This window comes from Cibotium barometz, chromosome 55, assembly GCF_041138505.1.
Source record: "Cibotium barometz isolate CiBa-2024 chromosome 55, ASM4113850v1, whole genome shotgun sequence".
Lineage (NCBI taxonomy): Eukaryota > Viridiplantae > Streptophyta > Polypodiopsida > Cyatheales > Cibotiaceae > Cibotium > Cibotium barometz.
Genome location: NC_141100.1, coordinates 37,897,914 through 37,911,322, shown reverse-complemented (window position 1 = coordinate 37,911,322; position 13,409 = coordinate 37,897,914). Strand labels below are relative to the sequence as shown.

The following is a 13,409-nucleotide window of genomic DNA, read 5'->3' as shown; positions in this document are numbered from 1 at the left end:
GATCTAACATCCCCATCTAGTTGTCATGCCAAAAGAGTCTTCCTCTGTGAGACTCCTATGGGAGCTCCCAAGTGTCTAAATATCTCCCTCTTATTAATGATCTGACATCCCCATCTCGTCATGTTAAAAGAGTCTTCCTCTGTGAGACTAATTATCATAGATTTAAAGACATTACATTTGGAACCACTTGCATCAGCAAACATATGAACTAAATAGATGAACCACTTGCATCTCATTGTCAGCATGCAGGAATAACAAGGAATCATCAGCAAAACATTGAATAACCATATGTTTCTTATCCTAAAGATTAAGCCCCTCGATGTGTCCCTTGATCACAGCATCTTCTAGGGCCAAGATTAGGGGATGGGTTGCAATAGCAAACATCAGAGGAGCCAAAGGACATCGTTGTCTGGCCAAGGGCAACAAATATACTATCATAGATGGACATGCCTTTTATGAAACAATGTTGTCTGTTTGAGATTACTTCATGCAAAATGGGGGAAAGCCTGGTAGCAATGGCCTTGGCTAGAAATTGTAAACAACATATAGTAAAGAGATTAGCCTCTAGTGAGAAAAGGTTCACAGGCAGAGTTAGTTTAACAAGCTGGATGTGGATCTATTAAAAAGCTTAAGCTTGAAGAGAGGTTTTTTGCATGTTGAAGAGAGAGTTGCTTCACTGCTAATCAATCACAGTGCGACATTTGAACCAGGCAGCAGGGAAGTCATCACCTGTTATACAGCCTACGGCAGAGAGATCGAGAGTAGGGAGTTCACAGCAAGAGAATGAGAGATCTCCCTAGCATTCTCGTGATTTTCGCAAGACTGGTACTAACTCCTAGACAAGAGGATAAGGCTGAACAACAGTGACAGTCCAACCGCAACACTATTTTTTCTGTGCTTTGCTACCCAAGTTGAGCGAAAGGGGCACAACGGGATGCTCCAGCTGCATCGAGAGATACTGGGTTTCTGTGAGCACGCGTCGCCCAAGGCGGAGGACGACGAGCGGCGGAAAATGGCGCTGTGTCGAGTGGAGCGGGTGGCGAGATCTGTGTGGGCGGAGGTAGAGGTGAGGCCCATAGGCTCTTTTGCAACGGGCCTCTACCTGCGCAGTAGCGACATCGATGTGCTCATGCTCAACGCAGGCGGGGGCGGCGGAGAAAGAGAGAGCGCGGTGGCCCGTCTTGAGGCGTTTGCGGCGCGAGTGGAGGAGGTCGGGATTGCTGTGAAGAAGCCGGAGCTGAAGGGTCTGTCCACGGTGCCCATCGCTCGCTTCCAAGAGAAAGGCAGCCGGGTGGTGTTCGATGTAAGCCTGGACGGGCGCAGGGAGCTCCAAACAGTAGAGTGGGTGAAGCAAACCCTAATTGAAGAGCCTGCTTTGCGGCCCTTGTACTTAGTGCTCAAGGTCTTCATGCTACAGAAGGAGCTCAACATCTATAAGAAAGGTGGGCTCAACTCCTATGCTTTGTTTGTGATGATTAGGGTTTTCTTGCAACTCCATCCACCATCTTCTTCTTCTGACAAGGTTGATATTAACTTGGGCACCCTGCTGGCTGGATTTTTCCATTTCTATGGATGTCACCTGAATGTGATGGAGTATGGGGTTTCCTGCCACAATGGAGGCCACTGCTTCCGCAAGGTGGAGAGAGGGTTTCACTACCCCCTTCAGCCCTCCTTGCTAGCCATTGAGGATCCCCTTAGCCCCAGCAATGACCTCGGCCAAGTCTCCTTTGGCTTCCCTTCCATCCAAGCAGCCTTCTGCCAAGCACATCACCTGCTCACTTCCACCTCTGAAACTGGCATGCCCAATTTTCTTGGTCGGATTCTTACTTTGATAACCCCAACTAATAAGAATGCTTGTGCATCTCACCCTTAATGGCACACCCAACACAAGTATGCATGTGCATCGTGCCCTTGATGCATGTGTCCTTACTCTTGGTGATGAAAGTATTCTCATAATGTTGATATCAAATCTGTGCCCTGGTGGAAACGTGCAATTAGGCTCTCTCACAAAAATTTTAGTATCCACTTTTTGTTGTAGATTGCAGTCCCATGGTAGACCTGCGGTGCTGCCTACTTGGGGAGAATAATGCCTATAGAATTGGAGCTGTCCAAAGTGCTGCAGATTCTCTTTCAGTTTTTTGCCAGTGGTGTGCTTTAGAAGAGGTTAATGTTTACAACAGTCAGTGATGGTCCATCTTTTGCCGCGTTGTAGGAAGACATCATTGAACACTGCTAAACCACCAAAAATCACTTTTTGATGTTGTGTTGTGCGCTGGGCAAGCATGGAGTTGCTAATTTTCCAAGGTTTTAAAATCATTGAATAAACAGGTGTGCAAACATGCACGGAATTGTGTGCACCAATTCACACCCTTTCATAGGGTTCAAAACTTTCAAAACTAATCACTCCACCCTTCACTCAGCTAGTGGTTACATCACTTCTTAGGGAGGTTGGCCTCATGACTATATGACACACCATGTTTCAGGAGGGATCTATGGTTGGAAAGAGGCGTTGCGGTCGGTATTGAATCTGCATTGTTGGATTCTAAAGTGAACTACAGGTGAACTCAGGGTGAACTAGGGTTAAGTGAACTAAGATAAAAATTTATCTAAGAAAAAATGTATTTTAACTTGGAGTGAACTAGAGGAATAAAAATAAACTTGGAATAAACTTGAGGTGAACTCCGAGTGAACTAGGGGATTGGAAGATTAGTTTCTTAGCATAATAGAGTTTTTTGGCGATTCTAAGTTCTTGCTAGAAAGTATAGCATAGTGGTTAGACATTTCAAAAATTTTCCAAGTCCCAAACTCATCTCCCCTCCTCTCTAGTTCACTCACAAGATCGCTTTCCCTAGTTCACTTTCGACAAAACAGATCAACGATTCAAAATTGTCGTGATCGCGATACCTCTTTCCACCCATGAAACATGTGTCTGTTAAACCCTACCCTAATCGTGTCGTGGGAAGTTGCCTATCCGTCGAGCCCAAGCATGGCTCAAGAGTTCCACCGTAGTCGCTCGTCACCGTCGTCCTTCCGCATTTGTTGTCACGACGAGGCGGTTGCTTTAATCCAATGGGTGATACAAGCTCTCTAGCGAAGATCGTGTGGGATCTTCGCAGAAGAAGATCGCGTTGGTTAACCTAATCACGAGAGAGAGAGAGAGAGAGTTACAAACAAGAGAAATTGGCTTTTATAGTTCCATCCTTTTTCCACTAGGCCGGCTCGGGGGAGCAAGTGACCCAAGGTGTCTAAAACATAGTTATAAAACTTTTCTCTATAGTTTGGCTAACTGGCCAAGATTCTCTTGTCTATCCTTTGAAGCTCAATACTTGGAAGCGTCTTTAGGGCAGTTCTCTCATCAAATGATGGGATTTATAATATAGCACGGGCGCTTATTATATAAGTGTGTGAACATAGTTTTCATAGAAATGTGTTAACCAATATGTGGTTAACATACTCTCCTTCCTAAAGTCGATCGCATTCTCGTGATCGGTGAGAGGTTGGTGAGGCACGCGGGGAAAGTCGCACTTGGTTGGTTCTGTTGTCTCTCCGAAAATGAGAGGTAGTAAGGGAGTTAGTATGATAGAAAGAAGTTAGTGGAGTACTGGTGATTAAGTATCTAGCTAGTCGTACGGGCTCTTAAGAGTTTTCTTTTTTGTATGTGCCAAGTAGTACTCTTTTTTTTTGTATTTTTTCATTTTTTGTCACCTTTGTACAGCAGGACATCCTCATTAAAGGAGTCAGAGTACGAATGAGTAGACTAGCATGGAATACTTTAATGACCAGTATCCCAATGATAGGTGGTATGATTAAAGAGGAGTTAGTTAAACAATGGAGTTAGTAAGCAAATGGAAAGGGGGGAATTTTGGAAGGACAAGGAGGCAACACACATGGAGACCTCTTATACTCCGAGATGTTGCAGATCGATGGCAATGTTCATGAAGCTCTAACATCTGTGTTAAGACACCGTAATGAGTATCTTGGCTCCCATGCATGTTTGAGTCATCGGGTTGTGGTATTCTCTTTTTCTTTTTATGCTTTGTCTTCTTCTGTCATGGTAGCTCATGGAGCTGGGATCCTGTTTTGATAAGAGTGGTAGTTGATGGCAAGAATCCATAGGTGTTCAATTGAAGAAGAAGTTTAGGGTAAGATTGATTAGACATGAAGCGTAGTTATTCGGGTGCAGTAGGGGTGATTAAGAAGATCCATGCGATGGGTCGTACCATGGACCAGGCTTGCATCCACCATGGTTCCCCCATCTAGAGATGTACCTAGATGGCTGTCGATGATGAAGCTTTATACGGTGTGTGCGTATAGGACAGAGCCCAGTGAGATTTGCAGGTGTTGTGCATGGGCAAGGAAAAAAGGTGTGCTCGTGGTCCTAATCACCTAGAGACTTCCTTTTTTTTTTTACATGTGTTTATTGGTCAGCACCCCTAAAAAGGGTTTTGTATTAAGTGGCCCATGTGGCTAGAGTTCTGAGCTTACCTTTGAGTTTATCTTTGAGTGGTTGGATGAGATCAGCCATGTGTAGCACTGTCCCTTGGTTTGGTGATGAGGTTGAGGGGCAGGGTAGAGCTTCGTATATGAGGCTCCATGGGTTGGGCGAATCGAGCGTTGAAGTGCCCATGGGTTGAGTGTGGACAAGTCCGGAGGATTTTGTCAAGGAGGAGAGGACTTGCCTGGCCGTTGGTTGCCAAACCATCTTTGTCGATTGGACAAGTACTGCCGTGGTGGGTGTGGTTTGGGCGAACTGCTGAGAGGTATACCTTGGGAGCCAAATGATGGAATTGCCATCATGGAAGCCTTGGGCTTCTAAGAGACATTTGGGTACCCAACATTGTCGAGTGATGAAGGTTCGTGGTTGGCGAGGCTTCCGGCTTTTTTTGTCGATGAGGCTAGTGGTTGTCGGCGTGGAGGAGAGGCTTTTGATCGTGGCTTGGGGAGTTGTGGTGGATGAGCACAAGTAGCATGCTTGGGTAGCCAGAGACGAGTGTTGTCTTCATAGTAGCCTTGTGTTGCTCGTAATAGGTGGTCGGGGATAAGCCAACGTTGAAGCTTTGTCTTAGGGTTGGTGTGTGTTGGCTTAGTTGGCTTTTTGTGCTTAGGTTTTAGAGATAGCCATCTGGGGATCCATAGTTGTGTAGCCATCGTAGAATCCCTGAGCGGCTAAAAGATTCTTGGGCACCCACCATTGATTGTCATGATAAAGATATGAGGTTGAGGTGCTTACAGTGTGGGTGGTCAAGGATGTAGAGTTGAGGGGCAATGTTGACGACAAGGCATGTTTGTCATTGGTGGGTGGTGTCGACAACGGTCGATCGGCCGGCTTAGGTGAGGCATGGGGTGGGGGAATAGGGGAGACTGTCGGTGATAAGGAGGGGACATGAGGGGGAAGGGTAGTCGAGGGTGAGGATGTGTGGATGATTTCCTCTTGGGGACACAAGAGGACAGTGGGCTTTTTGCCGTTGATTTCCATGGTGGTCGTTTTTTCACGCCAATTGATTTGGCAGGAGTGGCATCAATCCACTCTTTTCCAATGATAATTCGGCTTTGGGAGTGGTCAGGCATCTATAACATGAAATCCACATTCCAATTGGTTATTTTTAATAGAAATTTTAGGAATGAAATATCCAACACTCATTAGACGCATTTCATGTGAGATTTGAATGTAAGTGTCCTCTTTTGTTAGTGTGGGTTTTCCAAGAGCTTTCCCTCCACACTTCCAAGAATATGAGATTGGTGTGGAATATACGATATATGTGGGCTTGCCACCATCATTGAAGACCATTCACGGTCGGGAGTCTAATCCATATTCTTGGTGGGCTGAATTTTGGTGGTAGTTCAAGAGCAGTGAAAGACTTACCAGTCGTTGGGGAGGGTGTGAGAATACCCTTTGTGGAAGCAGTTTTTGGGAGCAGAGGATCATAGTCGATGCACTCCCTGTCTCAAAGGATCATTGTTACCTTACCCTAGGGAAGCTTGAGAGTACCTATGTTGTCATCGGAGTTGATTGTACTTGTAGCGTTCTGAACCCAGCTTCCTCCGAGGATGACTACTTCTTTTGTCTCACCTATGGGAGTCACATAGAAATTACAATCCAATGGGTTAGATACAGTATATACAGTTTGTATAAAAGACTCAAGGCTTTGTATGTGTTGTTCACTAGGTAATTGAACTTTCGCATGGGCAGTTTTAAGAGAGGGTTTGCCCAGAGAGACCCATGTTTCCCATAGCAAAAGAAAATGGCTAGCGGTGGGAGGCAGCAAGGTATGTTTTCTTTGCATGTTTCTATCAAAGGAGAAATCTATCTAGACCCGAAGGGTGGTTGTTTTAGGTTGTGGAGCTACACTTACACTCAAGGTGTTAAGCAAGGAAATGGCTTTGTAGGGTTCATGAAGGGTATGGCCGTTTGGGAGCATGAATTATGTGCCCAGTTTACGACCTGGGAGGGTGTCAAGTGTAGCAAGGATTTGAAGCCAATCGTGGTCAACTTTGTTACTATTGACATAAGTGATTGTGCATGGCACCCACGCGTCATCAAGGACTTGATGACAAGCATCGCAAACCAGGAGATCATTGGTCCTAGTGGTGGTCATAGAGTCTTTAGCAAGCAAGGGGAGATTTGGCCATGGGATGTGAGTGCCAGGTATATAAATTGACCTTAAGCATGTGAAACTATTTGTGGAGATAGACATGATGCATGTCTCAGTCATGGATTAGTCGGGTTTGTCTCATGAAGGGTCGGCCCAAGATGGCATCGTAGGCTGCTGGGGTGCATGTATGGAGGTCTTCAAAGATCGTTTCGTCCTCCCGGCCAAGCATGTGTGGCATGAGCAATTGAGACTGGGTTTCCACCGAATAGAATGGAGGCATTGGGGGCATGTAACCATGACCGAAAGGTGTCCATGGTGTGCGGGGAAGCTTAAAGAAGCTTCAATGGTGTGCGCGTAGGTCCAAAATAGGAGTTTTAGCTCAAGGTTAAAAGTGGTCTTTTGAGACGTTTTATGCGTGTAAAACAACCCTAGTGAGTCGGGGAGGTAGACCAAAAGCACCTCAAAAGATTTGAAACCTTGGAAAAAAAAATATTTATTTTTTATTTTTTTGGGAACTAACGTCCACACGGCACTTGGGAAGGAATGGCCGGGAAGGCGTCCATGGCACTTAAGAAGGAACGGTCAGGAAGGAATGTCCTCGGCACTTGGGAAGGAACGTCCACGGCACTTTTGAAATTTGAGATTTGAGATTTGAATTTCAAATTGGAGGGAAGTGAGCGGGAGACAACTAAGATTCCCTCTTTAATGCTAGGTGGGTGGGATAGGGCTAAAGTTAGAGGCTACCTCTAAACTAGTAGATTTTGACTAATTTAGAGGTCCTCTAGCTTAACTAAAGATTAATTCTCTTAATTTCACTGTTAATCACTCTTTAACCATCTTCTTTGCCCTCAAATTACTCCTAATTGGTGAGGAGTTTAAGCATGGGGATTTGATAGGTGGATTAGCAATGTTTATGCTAACCCAAAGATGTGATTATCTCCAAATAATTTTACTAATTAGGTCACTAATTAATCCACTCAAAAGAGAAAAAATTAGATAAAAGAGATCAAATTAGTACTAATTCTTGCTAATGACCTAATTGGAATAAATTAAGCATAGGTTTGAGTCAAGGCAAGTGTTTAGAACACTAATGTCACTCCAATTAGTCTAATTACAAGCAATTAGGCTCAATTTTTTAGTTTTTTACTCTCTTTATGTCCACTGATCACACCACTAACCATTAGGTTAGTGATAATTAGTAAAAATTAAGAGATAGTTTATGTTTTTTTTAGTTTTTTTGTTTGATTAGTTTTCTATCTAGTAATGCTAACTTACCTATGCAAAGGAATTAAGCAAAAAAAAAAAGTAAGATTAAGCTAAAAATTAATAAAAAGAGTCTAGGTTTAAGCAAAATCCTCTTGATTAGACTCTCTAATTACCCAAATCACATGTTTTTTTACTCAAACAAGTGATAATCCTACTCTAAACACAAAGCTATACATAAATCTTAACAAAAACATCAAAACAACCAAACAAAACATCAAAATACAACAAAAAATCAAAAAATCGCATGCCAAAGAGCTTACTTGGCACCAGGCTATGGGGGCTCCGTCGGATTTGCATTAAAGATGGCGTAGACAAGTAGCGAATGGCGCTCCCCGGTAGTAACGCCAAAGATATTAAGGAAATCCTACCCTAACTGTGTCATGGGAAGTTGCCTATTTGCCGAGCTCAAGTATGGCTCAAGTGCTCTACCGTAGCCGCTCGTCTCACCACCGTTCTCCTGCACTCATTATCACAACGAGGTGGTTGCTCTAATCCAACGGGTGATGCAAGCTCTCTCGCGAAGGTCGTGTGGGATCTCCGCGGAAGAGGATCAAGTTGGTTAGCCTAATCAACGAGAGAGAGAGAGAGAGAGAGAGAGAGAGAGAGAGGAAGCAAGAGGGAACAAGTGATTAGTACTAATCACTCCCAAATCCTAATCCTAAGCACACCACACATGCTAGATTAGAGTTTCAAGAGAGAGGAAGAGAGAGAACACTCCACTTCTATTGTACAAATGGGAGAATGAGTTACAAACAAGAGGAATTGACTTTTATAGTTTTTTCCCACTAGGCCGCCCAAGAGTAAGTGACCGGGGGCGCCCAAAACATAGTTACAAGGCTTTGCTCTATGGTTTGGCCAACTGACCAAGATCCTCTTGTCTGTCCTTTTTTGAAGCTCAATACTTGGGAGAGTCTCGAGTAGTTCCCTCATCCAATGATGGGATTTACAATATAGCACGGGCGCCCATTACATAAGTGTGCGGACATAATTGTCATAGGAATGTGTTAACCACAATATGTGGTTAACAGTGTCACATAGTCACAAGGGGAGGTTGACTATGTCACTGCCACAATAGCCAAGCGGAGGATCTATGATATTTATCCCCAGGCTTTGACTTGAGTACAAACTAGAGACTAACAAGATACTAACTAGAGTATTGGGCTCCTCGATCGATAAAGCGTGCTGAAGTATGAAGATACGATGATAACCATAAGCATCAGCATAAGTCTCATTCAAAAGTCAAACAATCTTCCTTTTAAGTTTTAACCGCTTTTTTGCTCTGGTAGACCTCCTTCAAAAGTCGACCTAAGCAGATGGCTCCAAGAAGATATTTTAAGAGAAAAGGTGGTACAACAGACCTTTTATCTGGGAAAATATTTTTTTAATGTGCTCTTTTCCAAGGGACAGGCAATCTTTGACCTTTTCTCCAATGCTCCTCTATTCATGGGCCCCAAGCTTATTCATGCAGCCCTCTTTGACCCACTTTTTGATATTAACAGAAGTTTGAAAAATGCATGCCCTGTGTGGGTAGAAGTGGTTGGATTTCGTCCCTAGCCTCGACCCGCGCTTGGTGATTTGGAAAAATCTATGGGCCCGCCCTCTCTTCATTCCTAAGGTAGATAATGCTAGTCGCCATGCAAACAATATCTGCATTTCCTAGAATACCATATTCAAAACCCCGAAAACTCTAGAGGTAGATGTTGGAAAACTCTGTAAGATAGAGTTAGCCCTGAAATTTGGTCCATTTCTAGGGGCTTGCTTTAAATGTGGAGATCTGGGTCACAAAACTAGATTTTGTACCAATCATTCTCAAGGGAGAGAGAGTGAAGAAGAAAAAAGATGACACTGTAGGATCAAGGGAGGAGAAGGTCTCAGAGAACCCAGATGATAGTGATAAGAAGGACAAGGAAGTTAAAGGGAAAGGGATTCTGGAACTTCAGGGAGGAGGAAGTGAACATACCGAGGGAGGCTGGACTAAAGTCATAGAGAAGCCCAAGGGCAAAACAAATCTCAAAACTACCAAGAATGAGGCTAGGAAATTTCAAGCTAAATCCCCTATGAAGGAGAAGGCTCCTATGAATAATTCCAGTGACCTTAGCCCCATATTGTATTCTAATCCTTTCAGCCCTTTGGGGAGAATGGATAGTGAGACTTCCTCCATGGAAAGATTTAACTAGCAGGTGGAAACAACCTGGAACCAAATTCAGAACCTTGCTCCAGATGAGGGAGGAAGTCAAGAGGTTGAGATGAGGGAGGAAGTCAAGAGGTTGAGATGGTCCCTGAAACAGCTCTTCAATGAATAGGAAAATGGAGATCAAGGGGGGCACTTGGAATGTAAAGGGTATTAAAGATAAAAGGAAAAATGCAACCTTCTGGAGCCTAGTCAAGGAGTGGAAACCTTCCATTCTAGCAATTTAAGAACACAAACTGTTTGGGAAGAAAGTGAGCAGGAACGAGAAGTTTAAGGAATGGTTAGTTTACTATTGTGGAATAGATAAAGGGTGCAGTGGAGTTATGACCATCATGAAGGAATCCTTGAATCCTTGCCTTATAGCTAACCATCCCAGTGGAGCAAGGCCCTGGTAGTAGAATGTAAGGTGGAGGGTGAAAGGATATGGGTGGTGAATATATATGGAGCCCACAACTACAAAGAGAGGCCAGGGTTATGGGATTGGCTTGGTAGAATCAACATGTAGTACCCCTAGATTTTAATGGGGGATTTCAACAGGGTGGAAAACTCTGTTGTTGACAAATGTGGAGGGAGCACCACCTTGATGGGACAAGGAAAAAAGAAATGTGAAGAGCTTAGGGGGAAGTTGGGACTTGTGGATGCTTGGAGTTTGGGGGAGTGGGGAGTAGACCCAGGCCATACATACTTCAGTCTGCAATATTTTGGTTCTTCTTCTAGCCTTGATAGGGTGTTCTTCAATCACCAAGATGCCCAAATCCCTCATACCTTGGAGGTTATGATTGACAACTCTTCTACCTTGTCAGGCAATATGCCCTTGAAATGGAAGTGGCATGTCAAGGACTGGGGGGAGGAGAAATTGAAGCAATTCCCTCCAAGGAAACTGAGAGTAAACAATTCTTTGTTGAAAGATGAGCTATTCATAAAATACATAGAAGAGGCTATTAACAAGCTAAGGAGAAGAGGTTTGGGTGAAGGGAGTTGGATGTCTTTTGCCAATGAAATGCAAGGGGTCATTAGGAGGGTAGGAAAATTAAGAGCCCATGACAGGAAAGAGAAAAGGAAAAGGTGGAGTGACTTGTTAGATATATTACAAAGAAAAAGGCAATTGGAAAAACTCACTGATGAAGAGATCAGCCAATACACTGCATGCCAGTTGAATCTTAAAGAAGAGGATGACAAATTGGCTGCATTTTCTATTAGTGTCTTCAAAAAACATGCCATGCCTTCTCTTCAAAAAAAACCTGATAGAAACCTATTCAAAGTAGCCAACGATATAAATAATAGAGAGATAATTGGTTGCATCAAAGATGAGAATGGCATAGAAATTCAAGATATTGATCTTATGGCTAGGAAATGGGTGGACTACTTAGGGGCTACACTGAACCTTAAAGAAGATGACTCCAGGATTAGATATTGTGCAGAAATGAAAATGCGTAATTTAGTTAAGCAAAGCATAGACTCTGATGAAGCCAGTTGGCTTGAGAGAGATTTAGAAATGGATGAGTGCTTGCTTGATCTTTTCAAGCTAGGCAAAGACAAATCCCCTAGATGGGATGGTCTCTTTGCATTCTTATGCACATCTAGCAACTGTTTGAGAACTTCATGGCAAGGTGGTATCTAATTCCATGGCATGGACAGTTGAATTTTTCATCTCTTTCTGGCCTTCTTTAAAGGACATAGTTTGGAATTTGTGCAGAGAAGCTTTTAGATCTGGATCTTTGGAAAAGGATCTGAACAAAGGCTTGATCAAACTTATACACAAACAAATAGCTTGCATTAGGTTTCATCACTGGAGGCCTATCACTCTCCTCTCAATTATCTATAAGATCCTGGCAAAAGTCATTGCTCTAAGGATTACTCCTCTCCTCAAGACGGTGGTATCCAGGAAACAACATGGTTTTATCAAGGGTAGATCAATTTATGACAATATTCTCGCTGCCATGTTGGGGACAGATCTAGCCACCAAAACCAAACAGAAATGCATTACGCTTCAATTAGATCTTGAAAAGGCCTATGATAGGATTCATTGGTCCTTTGTAGCAAGAGTCATGGAGAAAATGAGATTTGTTGGCTTCAGGATGGCCTCTTGTATCTTCACTCTCTCCCTAGGGGGATTCTCTAGCCTTCTCCTAAATGGCAGGGTTGTAGAGGGTTTGAAATCAGGAGATCAGTCAGACAAGGTTGCCCTCTAGCCCCTTTGCTTTTTACCATAGCTTCCCATCCATTGATTGAGACCCTTAAAGAGGCTAGTGAGAAAGGGAGGGTGGTTGGCCTGAAGAAGTTGAGGAATGGGGAGCAACTCATAATTCAATGCTGAACCCATGATGATAGCTTGTATGCAACTTGGGTACCATGTATCCTGGAGCCAATCCTCATTTGTTTGGGAGGATGAAAGATGGGAGTTGCTGTGCAAATTACTGAACTGCAACAAGTATGATTTGGAGTAGGCGTTTCTTCGTTGGTTGCCCCAATTATTAATAAACAAGTGATATATAAATAATAATAATAATAGCGTAGTAGCTTTTTCTCACGCTTCTATCGTTTTGCAGTTCTAGTAGAGTAGCAGAGGACAGGGCTCAGAGGAAATGGAGCTGATTTGCAAAAGAGAGGGTTCTTCCACAAGAGCAGTCAATGCGACGTTGTGATCTACGCCATTCCCTGATGTCAAACACACAATGGGAGCCAAGCTCTTCCTCTTCCTGCTCATGAATTTCAACTCTTCTGCTCAACCTCATCCGAACGCATCTTTAGATTAGGCCTAATGACCCTGAATAGGGGCCTACACATGAGTGAAAATGATGGATTTTTAAGGATCAACATTAGTTATTTCCTAAGGTTAAAAGCGTTTGTTTTTTTTAATGCAAAGACTCTAATACAATAAGGTGAAAATGATGGATTTTTAGAGATAACATTAGTTATTTCCTAAGGTTTAAAAAAGCGTTTGTCCTTTTTTTTTTAAATGCAAAACTCTTTACTCAAGGGTAAATTTTCTCAGAGTTGCCGTGCACATGAATGAGGACAAAGTCATTAAATGGGGATCTTGCTCCTGAAAAGCTTTCCACAAACAAAATGGAGTTTAATTTAAAGTCTAAAGAAGTAAAACCATGTCACTAACTTTAGAAAATGGGATATAACAATACTAGGCCATAAAACACTAGGTCACAATAAATATAGAAAAGCTTGTAACACATTATGTCAAACATGTCTGAATTAATTGTTAACACTTGTAGCTTTCAACATTATTGCATTATTTAGATATATGATCCTAAATTGTGCACATAGCTCGAGGAAACCCGTTTTTTTTGTTTCATCCACTTTTCAAATAAAAAGGTTCAGGTAGAGTAGAATCCAAAGAAGAA

At 43.0% G+C, this 13,409-nt stretch overlaps 1 protein-coding gene across 3 annotated transcripts; it reads left to right on the top strand.

Annotated features, from left to right (window-relative positions):
- The first annotated feature begins 596 nt into the window (after positions 1-596).
- LOC147607718 (uncharacterized) lies at positions 597-12,832 on the top strand. 3 transcript variants are annotated; one of them, XM_086790388.1, is made up of 2 exons: positions 597-1,442; positions 2,039-2,255. In XM_086790388.1, exons 1-2 carry the CDS (start codon positions 935-937, stop codon positions 2,185-2,187), a joined length of 657 nt encoding a protein of 218 aa, XP_086646514.1. In that variant the 5' UTR covers positions 597-934; the 3' UTR covers positions 2,188-2,255. The 3 variants fall into 3 exon arrangements, with proteins under 3 accessions (XP_086646514.1, XP_086646515.1, XP_086646516.1); XM_086790389.1 differs by lacking the exon at positions 2,039-2,255 and adding an exon at positions 12,600-12,832 and having other exon boundaries at positions 599-1,442; XM_086790390.1 differs by having other exon boundaries at positions 600-1,442; positions 2,046-2,255.
- Positions 12,833-13,409: the final 577 nt, after the last annotated feature.